The sequence below is a fragment of the Actinia tenebrosa genome, unplaced genomic scaffold, assembly GCF_029948245.1.
Source record: "Actinia tenebrosa isolate PJP-AT-01 unplaced genomic scaffold, QUT_ActTen_1.0 PGA_scaffold5__44_contigs__length_20552954, whole genome shotgun sequence".
Taxonomy (NCBI): Eukaryota; Metazoa; Cnidaria; class Anthozoa; order Actiniaria; family Actiniidae; genus Actinia; species Actinia tenebrosa.
Window position 1 is genome coordinate 12,372,521 of NW_028292582.1, and position 21,567 is coordinate 12,394,087.

General features: G+C 37.7%; 3 protein-coding genes across 3 annotated transcripts; 1 reads left to right on the forward strand and 2 right to left on the reverse strand.

Moving 5' to 3' along the window:
* Positions 1–1,227: 1,227 nt before the first annotated feature.
* On the reverse strand, positions 1,228–5,316 carry LOC116293977 (BTB/POZ domain-containing protein 2). The gene is made up of 2 exons (XM_031701485.2): positions 4,489–5,316; positions 1,228–3,744 (listed from the first exon to the last, which is right to left on the reverse strand). The coding sequence occupies exons 1-2, from the start codon at positions 5,142–5,144 to the stop codon at positions 3,087–3,089; spliced, it is 1,314 nt and encodes a 437-aa protein (XP_031557345.1). The 5' UTR covers positions 5,145–5,316; the 3' UTR covers positions 1,228–3,086.
* An 85-nt stretch (positions 5,317–5,401) lies between these two features.
* Positions 5,402–15,995, forward strand: LOC116293987 (snRNA-activating protein complex subunit 3). The gene is given in 13 exon segments (XM_031701496.2): positions 5,402–5,638; positions 5,912–5,927; positions 6,400–6,482; positions 7,167–7,230; positions 7,692–7,749; positions 7,752–7,780; positions 8,205–8,243; positions 8,788–8,889; positions 8,996–9,078; positions 10,292–10,468; positions 11,399–11,506; positions 12,107–13,377; positions 14,969–15,995. Coding segments are annotated over 12 exon segments (1,110 nt in total). The 5' UTR covers positions 5,402–5,429; the 3' UTR covers positions 12,249–13,377; positions 14,969–15,995.
* Positions 15,996–16,398: 403 nt separating this feature from the next.
* Positions 16,399–19,141, reverse strand: LOC148906567 (uncharacterized). The gene has a single exon (XM_089037432.1). It carries the CDS (start codon positions 19,082–19,084, stop codon positions 18,128–18,130), a length of 957 nt encoding a protein of 318 aa, XP_088893558.1. The 5' UTR covers positions 19,085–19,141; the 3' UTR covers positions 16,399–18,127.
* Positions 19,142–21,567: the final 2,426 nt, after the last annotated feature.

Below are 21,567 nucleotides of genomic sequence, written 5' to 3' on the forward strand. Positions count from 1 at the left end.
ATACAAGAGAGAAAATAACTAATCTTTTCTAAAATACCTCCAACATGTGGCTGTGACAACCATCAACAGTAGCTTTAGTAGAAGTCAGTAGATCTGATTATCCATTGCTTTCTTTTGTGTCTATTTGAACTATCCTACACATTGAGCAGTATATGTTATTTCACAGTTAAGTGATATAAATTAAACAAATATTTATTAACAATTTATAAATTTAATAATCAAATTCTAGGCATGTTTCTCACTCATTCACGTAAATTAATAGATACTTAGAAACAATGCATAATAATGCTTCCTACAAAATATCTACATCTTAACGATATGTAATCTGTGCACACACTCATATATATAACAAAAATTCCTAACATCACAGAAAATATGGTGAAGCACAGTTAACATCTTAATCAGAGACGACAAATAGAAAACTGAAACTTTATAGCGTCAAATAGTTTTTCCATTGACGATTGATTTATACCTCAATACACGTAAAATTCGATAAGGAGAGCAAGGTTTTCGAGAAAGAAGATTGTAAGACATTTATACTTACGCTGTAGAGCCGATCGGACCCAGTTGTCTTTTATTAAACAGATTATCGCTGTATGATTCCAGTTCATCCATTTTTTCTCGTTTCTTTTCGAATGATGAGCTGGCGCACGGTTATAAAGACTGGCACTAGTTGAGAATCCGCTGACCATTATACAATTTAAAACTTCACGAATAAAAACTGGGAAAACAAAAAAAAACGAAATTGGAAATTTGAAAAATGAGCGAAAATACGATGTACTGGAATTCTGGTGGGAATTCAAAATTTCAGAGTGGAAATACGATAATACCCCTGGAACTAATAGGGGAATCCGCTGACCATATAACATTGCCAAAGGCTCAAGAGCTCATTAATTGAAAAGTGGGAAAAGAGAAAGGTAAGAAAAAGAAAAAAAAAAAAAAAAAAAAAATTAGAAATATCGTTTTTTTTTTAATGATGAGCTCAAGCAGGTTCATAGCATCTCAAACTAGTGGGGTGATTTGCTGCTGACCTGCTTTTATTTTGAAAATTGAATTTAGTGAATGAATGAGAAGTGGAGAAAACAAGGGGGAGAATATAGCGTGAGAACACAAACGTTCCTTTCACTGCACAAATCAGTTCCTTCACGAGCTAGGGAATGCAGTTGGGGAGCTAAAGGATGTCTGTTTCTCAGGCTGGTGGAAGAAAAAACAAATATATACCAAAAGTTAAAATAAAGCAAAGCTTATTTATTTCTTTTACTTGAGATCGATTGAAATCTTTTTCCACAATTATTATTTTTCATTGTTTTGAGCCCGAGAAGCTTAGTGCAAGAGTTTTATGAGATTGATCTGGTTTAAAATGGATTACCCTGGGAGAGTTTAGGCTTTTAGTTCTGTCTTCATGGTTCAGTTTCTGACTATATAGTATAGTGCTATAGCTACTAAGGTTAATCCTGGGTGGAGGACGGATGTGCTGCTGAGCCCTCTGAACCCTGACCCTGTTCCAGAGTAAAATCACTAAAATTCATACCCTGTTCCAGAGTAGAATCGCTGAAAACCTCACCCCATTTGGCGGTACCATTCCATATAGCGAATATAGAGGAGTACCCCCCTCCCCAGAAGCTGTTAAAGATTGGGTGTAATGTTCTCCCATTTCAGATCAGCCTTAGAAGTCTCATCCTCTTGAGAATAAGATTATTTGTTTGAGTTTGATGTACAGCTGTATGTTCATGCATTGTCTCATGCACAACTTTTAAACAAAAAAATGATACTCAAGGGAATGACGTGGTTTGAAATAAGAAAACATTACACCCAATCTAGAGGCCTAGCTCTGTCTTAACAACAAAGCAGCCAGACAAAGCATCTTATATATCATCTTTTTATATAGCTATTTCAATAAACGCTGTCATCGTCAAAGGCAATACGTCATAAAGAACATTGAAACAGTCTCAACACTAAGATCCATGTTTTTGACGAGAATAAGGAGCAGAAACACAAGTCATTCCAGCTATTCTTCAATCTTGGAATGACCTATCTCCAATGGCTTCTTGCATATTGCCTATCACCATGGGTGATGACAATGCTCATTGAAATAGGTGTATAATTGACAGCTGTCAAATATGACAGCTATCGAAGATGCCAAATACAGCTAACCAAAGACTGAGGAACATATTACAAATTCAATTGTTTACCCCTTCCCCCCAAATCACCTCCCTCTATGCTACTATAATGGCTAATTATTTTGTAATTTATAAGTATTTAATTTTTATATCTTTAAACCTGTGTAGTGGCCCCTCCCCAACCCCCCAAGGCTACACATTTGGGTTCAATAGCGACCTTAAGCTTTTCAAAATCTACGACGGCGACATCAACTGGAAGTGTAAATAATTTCTCTTTGGGGTTCTGTTCATTGGAGATTTCACTTTTCACAAGATTGTCAGTAAAGTCAACTCATCCACAGGGAAGACAGACTTTGAAGACCCCAGACTCAGTTGACATTGCCGTCATAGATTTTGAAAAGCTTAAGCTTAAATATCCGCATGAAAGCTGGAGTGAATAAAAAGTGAAGTGTGAATGGTAAAATGGAAACTGTGAGCAGTGTTATTGTATTGACCCTAAAATGTGTAATTATAAACAAATTATTATGCGTTATGAGCCGGAAATCTTAAACTTTTATCACTTGTTGTCCATATCATATCACCAACTCGCTCATAGACTCACTTGTTTGTGATATGGGTTTCGTGATATGAAATAGAAACTCATGAATGAAAACAATAACAAGTTCTTAACGTGTGACAATCTCTTATTATGCCAGGATGGTACGTGTACATACAGTACGTATATACAAGTTACTGTAAATATGAAATTTACATGCCATACTCATTTTTATAACAATTATACCACCCAGACAACTAGCTATAACTTGAGATGTCTGGGTAATTGACTTCTGTCAATCAAATTTCCATTGGTTTTTGTTAGTACTGTTTGATTGGCAGAGGCCAAAAGCCTAAATGACTAAGGCTGTGTTGGTTATGTAATTATGAAATTAGGTGTTGTATATTTTTTAATATATCCCCAGTGATATATCAAGTGTAAAATATAATCTCAGGTATTTGTCCATCTTCAACTGATGTTCCATTGTTATTCCCTGTCGCATAATAAAAATTAAACACAATTTTCTCTCGCCCATCAAGGTCATGCACCACACGCTTCTGCCCACAAGTTCCATAGTGTGAGTCTGATCCCCTCACGGTAGCAGCGGCTGTGTAACTGACATTAGGGAGGACTTCAACTGGCTCTTTGAACATCACACGGAATGTATTCTCTGAGCCATCACTGTTGAATGCTGTGTCATTATGTCCACAAATTTTTGCAGTTTCACTTTCTATGAGTTGCATTGTAACTTGAAAGTCACTGGGACCATTTATCGATCCATACATACCTAGCCCAACGACAAATATTCTGTGGCTACATGTGAACCGTATCCTATCACTAGTCCCACTGTATCCCCAGCGGCACTCAACTTTCGTGAATCGAGATATGACCTTCTCTCTGCCAGTCAAGCAGCAGCGAGGTTTGTCCATGAAGTCGACTGAGGGTTTTGGGTTAAGAGTGAAGTGAAGAAAAAGTGAAACCACTTCTTTGTCTGTAAGGATATTGGAATGGACGGCAGGAGATGATGCAAATTCCTCTACTGTCATCATGGGGAAACGGATTTGATAGAGTGCTTTTGACAAGACTGACCTGTAAAAGAGGAATATCCTATTGTTATATCATAATCACCAACATAAGAACCTCCATTACCACCATTATGTTCATCGTGACTCTCACTACCACTATCAACACTATAATCATTATCACCTCCTTCATCATCGCTACCATCACCACTATCATCACTATCAACATCTTCATTAGCCATTACCAACATCATCATCAACATCACCAGCACCATAACATCCCTGTCATCTTCCCTGTTAGGGGGTAAATTTCAGCAAGTAACATGCCCTTGAAACTGCAACATGAGAGCCACACACTAGCAACGAACCACATACTGCTCTAATAAATTACTGACAGCAAGGCCCTGTTAAGGGTAAATGCTGACAAGCAACACAAAAACATTCAGAAATTGTGATATGGACAGTTGTGAAATTCAGGAGAACATAGCATCGTCAACATCGCCATCACTATGACTATAGCATCACAATCAACAATCACTCTGCAATACTTTTAAAATCTATGCCCCTCCAATTCAAAAAACTGCTTTAGATTATTCTCGAAGTTTTATCCGTAAATTTAACTGATGACCTCCTTACAGCGAGGTCAAAATATTTTTAGTCACACAAGATCACGTGATACAACATTACAAAGAAAAATATTGTAACAAATTACGGAATATTTGAAAGTAAAAGATTTTATCAACACATTTTCAGGGTTTTGAAGTCTTGAGATGGTCTATGAATTATTTTAGTAAGATTTTTCTTACAGTACCTTTTGTTTTCAGCTGTGGTTTGAAGTCGTCTTCTTTGACACTCGTGCTCAGACCAGCGTACTACAGCTGTAAATAGCTGACTTTCTCGAATATTTAACGTATCTCGCTGTAAAACCACGTTAAGGGTATCATAGTCAATGTCAGTAAAGCCTTCTGCATTAACAGCTTCCACAGTATTTTTATCAATACAATCTAGGCATAGCGCTGCGAGTTGGGGTTCATCGAACAAGCGAGCCTGACTAAGCAACATGAAAGCATTATCAGGACTGAGATTTGTCTTTAAAAAATCCACACAAGCCTTCTCTAGTGTAGGAACTGCGTATTTTTTAGCAGTATAAAGAGTCGTCATGACAGTTTCAGGTCCAATTTGAACGTCATCTGTGTACAAAAAGCGAAGAAGAGCCAAGAAAGACGACGGTTCAACGTCGGGGAGTTCGACTTCGTCTGACTGTGTCGCGATTCCTCCATTAAACATGGCATCGAAAACAGCACTGCCTACTGAAAGGATGAACTTATGTGCTGGAATACGTCGTCTTTGAGGTCCTTTACCCACAAGGAAGTAAACATCACTGAGAATTTCGTTGTTAAATAGAAAAGCTATCCTGTCTTTAACACAGGTTTTCTCGGCCTGCCAGTTGTAGGTGGGCGAGCCCATTTTCACCTCAAAACTAAACGTCAAAACCTTCTTCTTTTGTTAAGGTTCTAGTAAAATAAACTGGCCAGATTTTAAACTCGAAGAAATACAGCAAAATGCCTCCCGAAACATATAAAATAATACTTCCTTGGTGATGTGCAGGTTTTTATTTATCAAGACGCACGAAAATATCGATCCCAGGGGTCTTAGCTTATACTATATAACGAAGCATCCTATTGGTCAACACCAACCCTCAGATTAAAGCAACCAATCAAATTTCCTGATAGACTCAGTACTATTTTCAAAATGGCGGTAAGAACGGCACGAGCGACAAGAGGGAAGGAAAATAGTGATTTTTCTTCATTAATAAGTGTCAAAAGTTTTAAAGAATATCTCTCGAATGAGCTGTCAGAGGAAGATATTGAAATGAAGAAACATGAGCCAACACATAGTGAGCTTGCAGAAGCGATGGGGGTTTCTCCTGAAACTGTTGCAGAGTTGGATGAAGTTTGCAGGTAAGCTTAAAAATTCTTAGTTTCATTCAAAATACATTTTTTCTTTGAGCATGATGTTATAGTCTTTAACTCATATACATAATGTTAAATTCAATACTTGATTTAAGCTTAATTGTTAGTTGTTTAAAATCATTAAACTTATATAACTTTAACTTTATTACTTTTTTCTGGTTCTATTTCTTATTTTTGATATTTAATATTTGTTTGTTTGTTTGTCTTTCTTTTGTCCACGATTTACCTTGGAATTCATTTTCTTGGAATCTGTTACCACAGTCCAGCTAACTTGAAGGTATTTTCTTTATAACTAATATATTAATTAATTTGTTTTTAGTCAATAGACACCTTGCAATACTTCGGAGTGCAGCTCAATTTAAAGGACATAACAATAGGTTTCCAATTCTCGTGAGATTTTGTTTTGTCCTCCAAACTGAGCTTCTTTGGGGTCATATGCAAGGGGTATATTACCCATACTCTCGTTTAGTCTCTCTCATGGCCATCATTAATAGTTCCTCACAGGCTCTTCCAACTAACAGGTGCTCACTCCAGTACAACTCCTTTATCTATTTTGTATGGTTGTACCTATCAAAATTGCATAGCTTTATTAGAAAGAACTTCCTTCTGGCAGGGTCCAGCAGAACTGTCTTTCTCACGGCCATCACTGATAGGCACTTCCAGGCTCTCCCAACTAACAGCTGCTCAATCCATTACACCATTCTTTATCTATTTTGCATAGTTCTAATGAAAAAACTTGTTTGTGACAGGGTCCAGCTGAACCAAGTGATTTAGACTCTGTTGATATTTACAATAATGATATCCCACCTGATACGGACCTCTCTTCTTTAAGGTAAAACATGGAAATAGAAATATAATAATAATAATAATAATAATAATAATAATAATAATAATAATAATGGGAGTTTCTCATATAGGGCATTTCAAATAATTTCAATGCGCTTTACATTATGAATGTATAACATGTGGTATATGTCTGGTGATGAATGATCTTCACACCAACTGCTTTGAATCAGCTGGTGCTTAACCAACTTTCGAACCTTTTACCAATAATTATAAATTTTTACTTCTATCAATCTATCCATATCTTTAGCCTTCATCTGTTCCTCTACCCATTCATCCATCCATCCACCCATTCATCCATCCAGCAATTATCCATCCATCCATTCATTTCTTTACTTTACAATCCCCTTTATCCACTCATCCATCCAGCCATCCATTCACTTGTACACACAACCACCAACCCATTCATCCATCCCTCTAGTAAGTACCCTTCCATCCACCTACCCATTCATCCATCCACCCATCCATCCATCGATCCAGTCACTTACCCGCCCATCCATCCTCCCACCAATTTATCCATCCATTCATCCATCCAACCATCTATTCATTGACCAATCATCTATCCATCCTTTTTACCCATCCATCCTCTAACTCTCCCACCTGCTATCCATTCATCCCATCCCATCCATACATATTCTCTTTTAGCTTGTTTATCATTATATTTCTGCACTAGGCTGTTAAAGGAAAGAAAAGGCAAAATCACTCATTTTAGAAAAGAAGTAAATTATTTTGTAAAGGTAAGTTTGATACATGCACAGGAAAAAAAACCGGATTCCCAAATTGGGAATTTGTTGGGAATTTCCTTGAATTCCCAGTGAATTCCCATCCAATTCCCAGAGAGAACAAAATTGGGAACGTGGCACTGATTCCCAATGTTAGTTTGTTGGGAATTTTGTTTTCCTATTGGGTATTAGAAGGAAATTCCCAACAATAAATCCCAACGTTGGTGCATGTTCGAATTGGGAATTCAAGGAAATTCCCAACAATTCCCAATTTGAGAATCCGGGTTTTTTCCCTGTGATGTCTTTATGTATTTGAGTTTTTTGATTCTGGCATACCAAAGTTGATAGAAAAAACAGGCTAGAAGACAGAAGAGTAAATAGGGTGATGTTGGGTGCTAAGGTGGGTTACAGAAGTTGAAAATAAGGATAAATAACAAATTTTTAGTTGCATGATAGTGATAGTCACTTTTCATTAGGAATCCGTAACTCGCAAAGGAGCAGAAGAGCATAAAGCTATAGAAGAAACAGAAGTTCTTCTTCCATTGCAATTTATCATCCTAAAATGGTAAAAATTATTATTGTTTTTGTTGCTTTCTTCATTTTTTCTTCATTACTAATTTTGTTTCTTCCTTCCTTCCTCCCTCCCTCCCTCCCTCCCTCCTTCCCTCCTTCCCTTCCCCCTCCCTCCCTTCCTTCCTTCCTTCCTTCCTTCCTTCCTTCCTTCCTTCCTTCCTTCCTTCCTTCCTTCCTTCCTTCCTTTCTTTCTTCCTTCCTTCCTTCCTTTATTCTTTTCTTCATTTCCTTCTTTCGTTCCTTCGCTCTTCCATTAATTCCTTTCTTTTTCCCTCCCCCCTCCACTGGTAACATCAGGCCATCAACCTTACCCTTCAACTTTCTTAATTATTTCTCTATTTCATTTCTTTGCTTTCCTATTATTCATAAATAAATATTATATTTATATATGCTTATTTTTATTTTTACATTATTAGTTAAACAAAGTTCAAGAATTTCTCGTTCTATCACATCAGGTGGGTTAAAATTACTCGTAGACTGCTTATACCTAACATAAATTGCTATGCACATTTTATTTGTATGTCACGATTAACCCTATTATTTAATTTTTACTTTTGAATGAACCCTTCTAAAAATTATTGTGGATGCAAGACTAACATGAAAACAAAATAAATCTCACCTTTTCTTGATGGAATTTTTGCCATTTCTTTTGAATTTCAATGCTAGCCTCACATCTTCTCAAATCTTTCAACAATCGATAGTCCCCTTCACAGTTCCCTGCACCATCTTGAAAGATAATCATTCCTGTGTATCGAAGCAAGGACAACGGTGACCTTGCAATGATAGAGACATGAATAATTGTCTAAGGTGTTAGGAAAGGTCTCTGTCAATAAGTGACCAGGCGAAAAATATTATTCTACTGCTTTGCTCACAACCATGAATAGTAAGTAGCTCAGTATATAGCTCAGTTTGTCAAAGAGAAGGTCACGTTCTGCCTGGAGCCTGAATTTTTTCAGAGAAAAATAGCTTGATGACCAAACTAATTTAATTTGTAAATAGAAACTTACCTCACTGCGAGACAAAATTTACTGTGCATCAGACCATGTTGTTCCAGGTGACCATAGTGACAACCCAAACCTTTTACAAGTGGCAAAATGCAAGGTATGTTACTTTGGAATAATGAATGTTTATAGCATCGATCAGGAGAAAATTGTGTTAAATGATTTGGTGTTTCTGGGAATTTATTTTGTTCTTTTTCCAATTACAGGATATTTGTAAATCTGGATTCTTTTATATTGAAAATGTGTTTTATAATGACATGAGGGATGGTCTTTCTAGAGATTACAGCAGGTAGGTCTACAGGTCAACAGAGAAGGGGGGTGGGGATGCGTTATAGAAAGAACTCTGTGAGAACATTTACTCCTCTTCTCTAAAAGTGAACACTTGAGTTTGTCAACCAATCAGATTATGAATCGAAAACAATAGAATTCGAGTTACATGTATTGAAAGTCTATAAAAGCTATTTAAGGAGATGAAACAGATGAAGGAGAAAGAAGAAATAAAAGTATATTTACACAAATAAAAAAAATAAAAAAAACAAACTTGAATGTCAACGGTTAGAATAGAATGACAGTAACCATAAAGTTTTTGTTATTTGTTGAAGTGTTTTAGGAAATGCTTTGGGGAGGGGTGGTTTGTTCGCACCCCCTGCACCCCCAAGGCATTTCACATACTAGTTTTCTCCAGTGACTAAGTATGAAAGTGTTACAGTATTAATCAGTACAGAACAAAAATGTATATATTTTACTGCAGTAGCTAAAACAAATTTTCCATTTCTTAAAATATTACTTCATACACAGAATCAAAATATGGAGACCATATACTCTCTGTTACATGGGAAAACACTTCTGTGTTTCCACATGAACACAAAACTTGTCAGTCCAGAACAATAGTTATTCAAATTGGTCACCAAATTTACTTTTAACTGAAGCCACTATAATTTGATTAACTGACTTAACTGATGATTGATGACTGATAGAAAGACAAATCTAGTCTTTGGGAACCCAGCTGTTACAGATAATGGCACAAGACACCTGTGTAATAAGCCTGAAACATGATGACGTTTTACCCCTGTCTCTAGACCATAATCCTTTTCACACTGCTTTTGTTCTTTAATTATGACCATTGTTCCTGTATCCTCTAAGGAATCAAAAATTTTAATATGAAAGAATTTTAAAAACTATTATGGTATAGAGTCGGGAGTAAAACGTCATCTCGCTTCAGGCTTATTATTCAGGCTTAAAAACTGGGTTGAGTAGGCTTTGCAGTGAATTTTGGGGTTGTTTTAGGAAATAAAACGAAAACGTTTTATGAAATAGGCACCGGTCCAAAATGCGCTGCAATGACACCTGGATCCAGTTCTTCCCTCAACCTCTAAGCAGCTAATACCATTTTCCAATTTTGAGAAACAGCATTTTAAGTTGTCTTTTTATAGGAAGCTCAATCAAGGGCTGTGCACAAAACGTCTCTCTGAGTTTTTAATATCACACTTGATTTTTACCAGGATAATCACTGACTGGGCCAAGGACAGTGATGAGGACTGGAGTACCAAGCTAAAGGAAGCACAAACAAAGTCAATGGATGAGTCAGTGTTTGGAGAGCTCACAATCAGATTAGGCTATCCTTATCTTTACTGTCACCAAGGCAACTGTGAACACCTCATAATTTTTACTGATCTGAGGTATGTGTCAGAGAAGTTGACAAACTAATGATGATGGTGATAGTGATGTTGATGATGATGATGGTAATGATGGTGATGGTGATGGTAATGGTAATGATGGTGATGGTAATGATGGTGATGGTGGTGGTGATGGTGATGATAATTGTGATGATGATGGTTATGATGGTTATGGTAATGATGGTGATGATGATGGTGATGATGATGGGGATGGTAATGATGATGATGGGGATGATTATTGTGATGAGGATGGTGATGATGATGATGGTGATGATAATGGTGGTGGTGGTAGGTCATGGTGGTGGTGGTGGTGGTGCTAGTGATGGTTGTGATGATAAGAATGAGGATGATGTGGATGATAATGGTGGAGTTATTTACTGGTTCACTTCTGTACTTCATATATATTTTCCTGGTGTTCCCATCCCACCGCAAAAATCACCCCTTTCTTCAGGGCATACTGGAATTCAAGTTTCTGACTCAGTCAATAGCTAACTACTTACTGTTGCAGCAGTTTTCCCAGTGGAGTAAAAACCTTGCCCCACAAACAACGACACAGTGTTAAAGTAATTGAAGGATTATAAGGCAATCTTATTTTATTTTAACACGACAGTAAGCAATCACACTAATTAATAAATCAAATTTCCACAATCAAAGTTTTTCAATTCTGAGAGCTTGTTGGACATAAGAAGAGATAACTAGCTAAAAACTAGTGTGAGCTGCATCGGTGTTTCTAATGAAACAGTAATAATAAAAGGGTAAATTCTACACCGTGAAAAGATGAAAAAACTTACTGACGTTTCGGACGCTAGTCCTTCGTCGGAGTAAAAGACAGCAGCAGTAACTAAGGAGAGTCGGTACCATGAATTGGCTAGTTTTTGGTGAAGAGATGTGCCATTTGAAATGGCATAACAGAAGCTGTTTTTGTTTTAACAGATTACTTCATGTAGATGACAGCAAGAATGCAATGGACTACCCTTTACAAGTGTTCAAACATCGGTGCAGGCGGCGGCGATGTCGTGTGTGTAACATCTATACTGCAGAGTAAGTAAATAATTTATCTTCGTAGTTAATGTTACTCGAAATCAATTTGGGCAGAGAGAAAAATAAGCCATTAGTAGGTTTAGACTAATACTACTTCTTCCGAGACATTTTTATGGTCGTCACGCAACTTTTGTGGGGAGGTAAGCGTTGCGTGACGATGTTAGACTGACGTCTGTTTAAGGCGCAGACACACGGTGCAACATTGCAAGCAACAAATTTGAATCCGGGTGACACACTTTGCAACAAAATCACGCAACATCGCTTGTGTCAGCCTGCAATGCTAAGATATTTGGTCAGCAGTTACTAGTATAAAGTTGGTGCAAGCTGATTGTCTGGAAATTTCAAAATGTTGCAGGTAATGTTGCAGCCTTGTTCACACGATGAAATTTGTTGCGCGCAATGTTGCAAGAGTAGAGTACGATTCAACTTCAGATCTGTTGCATTTGCGTTGGGGAGACACTCTGCAACAGTCCTGTTGCGTGACATGTTGCGTGCAATGTTGCACCGTGTGTCCGGAACTTTAGGGGCTTGCGGTAATACAAATCCTAACAGACTAGAAGACTTTTCCCCTCATTAAAATGTCTTTTTACTTCGTTTTAGATGGGTTACGAAAAACGATATATTGGCTAGTGAAGACCCTTCGTTCTTCTGCGATAAATGCTTTAAATCGTTACATTACGCCAAAGGAGAAAAACTCTGTGACTTTGAGGCTTATCCGTTTATGGGATACTCGGACTGGTGACAAGAAACAAGTAAGGGTATTTGTAAATAGTATTCAAACTGAGCTAAATACTATCAATATATTGTACATTGCGGCAGAGACAGTAAAATACCAACAGCAAATAACAACGATAACTGCAACAGCAGCAACCACTGACGACAGCACTGTGGCACTGTTGCAAAAACAGTTGCAACAGCAGCAACAGACGGCAACATCTACAATGACAACAACAACATCAGCAACTACAACAGCAAATACAGCAGCAGCAGCCAAAACAACAAAAGCAACGGCTACTGCAACTTAACAGCAGTCAGCAGCAACTTCGGCCATGAAAAAATGCAATGAGGAACTACTATAGCCTATGGTTTTGGCCGATTTTGGTCCATTTTCACACCTTTTCAAAAAACATGTATTATTTAAGAAGGATGCAAAACAGGTCATTTTGGGCCATTTTTACAGCAAAAGTTTACATTCACTAATTTTTGTAACTAAATAATTTTTTAAATATTCGTTTCGGCTGCCGGTCAATATGAAATGAGGCAAAAAATAGGGGAAAGGGAAAAATAAGTATCGGTTTATATACAAAGGTGAAAATATCCTTCTTTCGTGGTGAAAGTTGCCATTTTCGATGGCTTTCCTTTGCGTGTGTACAACTCTTTGCTCGGAACTTTGCAATTGCTTGGTTTTGAAACTGATAATTTTGAGTCTTTGATTCTTGTTATCTGATTCAAATCGACCAATAAAACTTGAAACTAGTGATTCAGCCGATAAACATTCGGGCTTGAGACAGGAAATGACGTCTAGCTTTTGAAAATCAGGCTTTTGTTACGCTTTGATCCTATCGATACATTAGGGGAGGGGAGGATGTAGCAACCAAACGTCTTTCGGCGTTTCCGTCATTAAGTTTATTAGGGTTACCGGAAATTGATCTCGGAGTTCGTCGTTTGATTTGGCTGAAACATCCACGACATTTTGGACGCTATATTTGCATCAAAACTAGCAGGTACTCAAGCCCAAGACGCGTCTCGTGACTGGCTGTTACATGTAACGCCCATTTTGTTGAAGAGGAAAAATTGTTCAATTTTGTTTTCCTAAGAGGATTCCATAAAAATGTCTGATTTACAGAGAGCAAGACAGCCAACGAACCAAGGTATGTAATGAAATTATTCTCTTATCCAATTTTTATTTTTAAGCATTGAAATACTTTGGGTAACTAATTTGATAATGTAAAATCAAAGATAATTATTGAACACTTTCATTTTGGCACGACGTTTTCCGGAATATCATGCTACATCGGGTACTTGTGCTCGAGCGAGAAGACGGCCTTGTAGCTCGGAGTTTCATGGTAGAATGCGCTACGCTTAATTCTTACAATTTTCCAATGACTTCCTTCTCATTTTACTTCATTCCTCGATTTCTTTCGTGTGCATTGAACTTTCCCTACTTCCCCTACTACTTCACGCCAAATCATATTAGTTGGAAGGAATAATATCCAAATATAATTAGAAAATTACTTGACGTGGTTCAGTAAGCACCGGGGGAGGGGGTGGGGGGGGGGGGGGGGGGAGATTTAAAAGTTAATACAGTAAAAATCCTCCAAAATTCTTCCAAAATATTCCAAAATGAGATGGTATGTAGCCTCGTAGGGGACTTCGTGTCCTAATTGCTGTATCACCTGGCAAATGCTTTGTCAAACAAATTTATTCCTCGGGCAAAGACACGTAATGTTGCCTGGAATGCAGTGACACGCAACGTCGAAGGACCTCGAAGTCATCACGACTACTAATAAAAACTCTATAGACCTGCTTGTACGGGCTTGTACGGTAGTAGGCAAAGAAAATAGGTGGTTTTCAGTTGGACTACAGTTGGAACAGTTATGAAAAATTTTCAGATTTCACATAAACGTGAAATCTTTTCCCCACATCGGGCCCAGATTTATTGACCTTTGTTTTATGTACATGTTGATATAAAAGTCATGTCACCACTGTCCGACCTTCGTCATCAAATTTAACTCTATCACGTCTACTACATTTAACAAGAATTTTCTTTTGCTAAAAAGCTTCAGAAAGTTCTTCCTTTTATCGATATTTCAAATATTCTACTTTACTGTGTATTATCATCTGGAGAAATTCAGGGGAAAAACACCGAACGTGACATTATCACGGGATCAGCTAGTGATTCTCACGTGCCAACACGACGGTTGGCCAATAATATAAACACATACCCTTTGAGTTCATGCGAGTGGATCATACTTTAGAAGTGAAAAGCGCAGTTAGTTATTCTGCTCTGAGGATCCGAAGAAAAACCCTGAAAAATCTAAAAGCTATTTTAAATCCTTCGATTTGTAGCAATCTTTTCATACAAACAAACAAGGAATCCATTAAGGTTTGTTATTTTTTGTTTTACGTTCTCTACTAGCTACATTTAGGTCCTAACTATAAGCTTTGAATATCGTCTTTCTCTCAACATTGTTAGTATTATTTTTCCATTTTATAAAGCTTACGTTTGTGAGATTTATTGTAGACCCACCAGAGTAAAAATAAGTCCACATTTTTCGAAATTAGTTTAAGATTCTGCTCGGTGTTTCGATATTTGATGCCTCGTTGCGTTACAATGTTTTGATAGTCAACTAGTCAACAGAATAAAGTCTACTTGTTTGAGGTCTTTTTAACAAGAAAGCTGTTATTTAGGCGATAGTTCAGAATAATAAGCTTATATTTTCTCATATACTTTTTTCACAGAGAAGACAAATAGCGAAAAGATGGTCAATACTGTTGCAAACACGAAGGCATCAGTCAAATCCGCCCCCAAAGCCGTTCAAGCTGTTGAATCAAACGGCGACGTAGGAAAGTCATCAAAGGAAATACACGAAGCCAAAGTCCAAGATACTGAAAAAGTCAGCTTCGAAGTGATGGGTATTCCCCAAATCACAACACTCGAAGGGTTTTTGGAAATGCACATTTGCTAAAGGACTTCCAAAAGTCTTCCATAAAAATTAGGAATGGAATGGAATGGATTCAGGAGTTCCGGACTTTCAAAATCTAGCAGTTGAAACATCAGAGACTATCAATCTGGATTTATGCACTGAACAAGGAAGATTTCCAATCACCTTTATTTGTAAATAGAAAGAAAAGTTTTATAAGACAATCAATTTTATTCCATGCAGGCTATTTCAGTCCAGCAATTATGCTCACATGATAGAATGCTTTATTTAACCACTCATAAAGATGGGCTTTTATTTTCTAAATTGTATAAAATTTATAATAGCAGATATCAGAGTTCCACTAGATTGCTTTCAAACAGTTGTTTCATTTAATTAGGTCAGACATTTCATTATATTGACCCAAATATATCGACCCCTTCACATTTCCCTTGGCCATCTTAAAAGGTAGCCTTGCCTTTGCATTTAAGTGAGAAGAATAGTGAGCTTGCAGTGATATAGATGTGAAGAAGGTCTCTATCATTGCAAGCTCACTTATCATTTCACTTCAATGCAAAGTCACAGCTACCTTTCAAGATGGCGCAGGGAACTGTGAAAGGGACTATTGTTTGAAGGCAATAGAGGATAACTCTAATATCTGCTTTCAAGATTGATATATAGAGAGAGAGAGTAGACCCTCCCTATAGGGGGAAGGGTTGCAAAGCAATTGTACATAGGCTAAAATATAAGTTATCTGTACAAACCCTTGTCATTCGTAAATAGTTCATAGTAAATAGTTAATTTTAGGAGTTGTATAGAATTAGAATAAATAAATAGTTAAATTTTAATTGTATTTGTTTCCCTTCCTGCTTTGCCACATCTCTTTCCCTTTTTTCTATTTTCTCTCCCCAACCCCTTCTCCTATTGAGGGCAAAACAATTGTCATCTCACAGGACCCGATTTAAGGGGGAGGGGTGGTGTTACCTGGTACCCACCACCTCTGGAAGTGAAATCTTAGATTTTGTCCCCAAATATCTCCAAAACTAAAAGCCAAATCACAGAAATGAATGGACTGTCTGTCTGAATGTATGCTAAAAACATATTTGTGTATAGAAATTGCCACTACAGACCCCCAGTATCGAGCATTTAAACAGGTCTCTGAGGGGGGAGGAGGTATATACCGGTACCCACCACCTTAATTCGTAAAATCGGGTCCCAATTTTGGACCATTGCTTTGACCTCTCCCCTAATATAACTTTCTCTTATTCGCCCGTTTCGAATCGAATTCCATTGGCGCTTATTTTGACCAGCAACGCGCCAATTACTAGTATAACTGCGGTAGATTGCATCTTGTTGAATTTATTTTTGTTTTTACGTCTTTAAACGTTAGTGTTTTCATTTTTTTAAACGATTTTATAACAGGATTAGCCGTGACAAGGCGCGCGTCTTTTGCTATAAGAATCACAGTGAGCCCGGCTGTACATGAACAAATAGATCAACAAAATACTCTGGGTTTCCTGTGTTGAAATTCGAAATTGTACTACCAGTAACTTGATAGCAAATTAACGTGACGTATTAGTGTAACGCACGCCTAACTCATACGTGGAAAGACCGAGACTGAACGTCTTATACACGCTTTTGTATCGTCAAAACTTGACCACTGTAATAGTATTCTTTATGGTCTTCCTGACTACCAAATCAAGAAACTACAGAGGATCCAAAATACTGCTGCAAGGATTGTCACAAGAACGAAAACTACTGAACACATCAGCCCAGTTCTACGAGAGCTCCACTGGCTACCGATTAAAGAGCGAATAATCTTCAAATTGTTGCTGATTACCTTCAAGGCTCTTCATGGTTCTGCTCCTGCTTATGTCTCCGCGCTCCTACAAGAACACAAGCCTGTACGCTCACTGAGATCATCTAAACAAAGCCTACTGTCTGTTCCTCGTACCTTCACTTCAAATTATGGCGACCGTGCTTTCTCAGTTGCTGGTCCTACACTATGGAACTCACTACCGGACACTATCAGGAAATCTGACAGCCTTCCCGAATTTAAGTCATTACTGAAAACTGTACTCTTTCAATCAGCCTACTTAATTTAAAACTTTTGAACCTGTTTGCTGGACTGAACTATTTATTATTTTTCGTTTTTATCTCCACAGCGCATTGAGGTAGCAGAATGCGCTATACAAGTACTGTTATTATTATTATTATACGTCACATTTGAATTTCAAGCTGCTCTCAAGTTACGTTTACGTTAATCTGCTAGTCTATCAAGTTACTGTTAATACGATTACCCTAAATTCGATATGTTATTAGCGTCTCAGGTTTCATATCTTAACACAAGAAACCTAGCCTGCGTGCAGCCGGACTTTTCTCTCAGTTAAAGGTCGGCTGCACGCAGGCTAACACGTATCCGGAATTTTTGTATACGCAAATTATTTTTGCGGATACGAAAATGTTTGCGTCCACATGCAGCGTATTCGAATCGTTTTCACCGTCCACACGTATCCGTTTTCGTAAAATTTGCGTATACGGACACCAAAATTTCCGGACACGTGTGGACTCAACCCGTATCCGTAAAAAAAAAAAAAATTGCGGATACAAAAATTTGCGGGTACGTGTGGGACGGGGACTAAAGAAACCCAGTTGTGTAACTGATTTTAATGAAATCTATATCAACTCATGAATATCAGTTACAGAACTCATGCATGAATATCAGTTACAGAATCATGAATATCAGTTTCAGAACTCATGAATATCAGTTACAGAATCATGAATATTAAAAGCTTTGAATTAGCCAATCAGTGTACTGCAATCAACACGTGAATATTACATCGGCCCCCGCACTCCCCTGGGAAATATTCAATGTCGCCCCCAACTTTAGATTGTTGACCCGTATTGGGATACACGCATGGCATCTTTAGAATTCTTTTTATTGAGTATTTGTTTCACTGGCCAAGTAAAACCACCGCCTCTATGTCACGGGATTAGTGACTTCTAGTGACCCTCTACCAGAAGGAGGGTATTTACTATTACAGGTATAGCTATAGCTATGTTCAGGTACTTTGACCGCCTTGTCGCCCTTCTTGTGAATAAAGACAGCACCTTTCTCAGGACAATACCTTGAAACTCCAAACAGATCTCTTTCTTTGACATAATAAATCTCTTTTATATCATCATGATCCTTTAAGCATTGCTCGTTCCAAAAGCACAATGATAGCGTAAAAATCCCAATATGGGTCTTGTCTTTGCAATCTGACTCGAGATTGTGGCCGATGTACAAAGATCCTCCAGGTTTGACGATTCGAAGCATTTCTTTCACAGCTTTGCATTGTTTCTCGGGACTTACGTAAGGAAAGGTGCCAAAAGTCATTGAATGATCATACGAAGCATCTTGGACGAAAGAGAGATCCTCAACTGTCCCTACTTTGAAGTTGTCCTTCATTTCAGGAAATATCTCTCTTGTAAACTTTATTGCCCCGGTACTGAGATCAAGACCGCCGGCTTTTACATTTTTGTAAGTTAGGTTAAAAGCCGAAAGAAATGCTCCACAGCCACAACCATTGTCAAAGATCGAGTGTCCGTCTTGAAAACCTAACTGTTCGCCAATCTTTTGAGTCCACTGTAAGTAATCTTCCATAGTGTAGCTTTTTCCCATGGCTAAACTCTTTCTTTTTTTGCAGTAAGTATCGACGTAACTTTCCCATTTGTAAGACAATAATTTATTCTGTATCCAGCTTCCAACGTATTGCCTTTCAAACCAGCTATTTTTTACAAGTTTAACCTTGCGAAACAAGGACGCTTCTTGTAAATCAATACGAATTTGAATTCCAACAAAGAGCACCAATAAGCCAACAATTATATTCAGCAATACGCACCTTTTTGTACAAAAGCATATTCGCTTTCCTATCCTTTCCCTCATGTAAGCCATGTTGCTTACTTTTGCATTATAAGCAATACAGACTTTGCACCATCACGTGATGGCAGCCGTGACAGGAGACACTACAATAGAGTCTTTTTCCTCTGGGAAACTTAATTCTATCTCGTGTAAATCAGAATATTCCTGATTCAACGTTCCAGCTACTATGCTCAGCGGTCTTCCGCCACGCGAATATATAAACAGTGAGAAACTACGTTCTGTACCCAGTTGAGACGTATGTTCCTCTTCGGTAGCTTAATTTTACATGGCTAAACACGATCCAGAAGTACAAGTTCCGTACTCCCCGATGTCCCAGTGAATCTAATAGTTTTTATTTTTTTTATTTTTTATTTTATTTAGCATTTGCCTCACATCAAATCTTTAAAAAAATGAAAAATATAAACAAATTACAAGCAGATGAGAGGTAAGGGATACCGTCACAGGTTTCCCCAATTACGACCGTCCCTTGAATAATATGACATTAGATTATTGAACATTAACTTAATTACAGGAGAAAATTGTTTTTGCTAATGAGCTTCATTTGATGCAGACAGTCTACTGCAGTCATCAATGTTGTAGGTTTCTCGTAGAGCCGTATACAAACACAGCGTTCTAGTACTTTGCCAAGTATGGACAGGAGAGAAATTGGACGGTAGTTTTCAGCAAGTTCCTTTGAATCTTTTTTGTGTATAGCGCAGCGCGCTCATTCTAAAAATAGCTTAAAGATTCGGACAAACATTGCATTCTGTTTAACCGCTACGAGGATTATACGAACCGATTTTATTTTTTACACTTAAAGTTACAATAATAACCCATGTAAACTAAGGTCAACTGCGATCGGCTGTGAAAATTATCTGCTGAAAGTAAACTTGTAAGTTTGTTTGTCCGAATTTCGCCTTTGTCTTCGTTTTTATGACGTCACGGCTGCGCTGCGCTATTGGAGTGACATCAGCCAGTTTCCATTCCGAAGGGAGTTTTCCCAAGAGTAAAGAAAGATTAAACCTATTGCAGATGCTAGGTGCAAATTTGTGAATCATCACCAGCGACTGATGTAAAGGCTTTCAAGCTCCTTGCGTTCAGCAAAACCAGTAAAACACAAACCAAGACCCCCACCACCAGTACAAGGAGAACTTGTGGTAATATTCTTGTTTTACTTAATTTGTCGGGTTTTTTTTATACTTGCCGAGTTTCGCTAATGTGCGTGGCAGGATTAGCTGTTTTATCAAGTTTTACGCTCAACTGTCCTTACGGTGGCAGTAATTTTCCCTTGGTTTGTACATTTTGTAGTTCTAATATTAATGTTTGCTAGTCAGTTGTTGGTCATAACCTTATGCTATATTTTGGTTGCCACTGTGCACTCCGTCACTTCTGGCTGATCGTCCAAAAATTTTGCCAGTTGTGTTTGGTCATAAACTCTTTGGCTCAGCGTTATTCATGGCTTTTTGTTAATGCATGTTTTTTGGTTTTGTTTTATTGTGCACTTCGTCACTTCTGGCTGTTCGTTCAAAATTTTTGCCAGTTGTGTTTGGTCATGAACTATTTGGCTCACCGTTATTCATGGCTTTTTGTCAATGCATATATGCTTTTTGGTTTTTGTTTTATTGTGCACTCTGTGGTTTTACTTTGTTCATACTTTTGGAACTGGTTTGCAACCCATCAATAGACACAAAAGAAAACAATGGAATTAAGGTCTACTAAAGTGTGTTAATCTAATATCTATTTCACGCTTTCACTCTAATGACTTCACTCTATCTTAACTGGTGAGTAAAAATATCCTTTAAATTTTGAACAATATCCCAGCAATAGAGTCTTCACTCTTATTTCAACTCCTGATATTTGAATGCGAGGGATCTGTGTTATTCTTGGTTTGGACGTTACGTTACCAATGTCTAGTGTGTTACACTCTCTTGGGATCGAATGGCTTGATGAGTCGAGATATACTTGTTTCCAGCAGAGCGGTGAATTTTGTTTTAGCCAATCACAGTGCGTTTAGCTGTTTTGCCGCCGGCTCTTATTCCCAGGCCACTGTAACCCAAATTTGGCGTATTTTTCCGGTTTTTTTTTTTTTTTTTTTTTTGACTGAAATACAATATACATGCCTACAAGAAGCAGAAATATGGAAAGGAAAAATAAAAACAATTTCACTTACCGCCAGGTTTGCTTCTTTCTTTAAACGGGCTGGTTATTTTGTCTGATCATGCTTTGCGCGACGCGTTCACCTTCTGGTTTTCTTTTTTCTTTCTTTTTTTTTTTTCTTTTTTTTTTTTTCTTTTGCGAGGAGTGGGGATTGGGGAAGAGGAGGGGAGGGGCAGAGAAAAGGAGTCTCGTACTAAAACCTTTGTGCGTGACCAGCGAAGAACTGATGTCGGAAGTGGCCTATTTCTAAATATTCTCTTGAGATCGTTTTTCAAGCAGTTCCATAAACTCGCAGCACGTGTCTTATCCGGCATCTATCACGTGAGCAGGTGTTAGCTAGCAGAGCTAGAAGCCCTTCG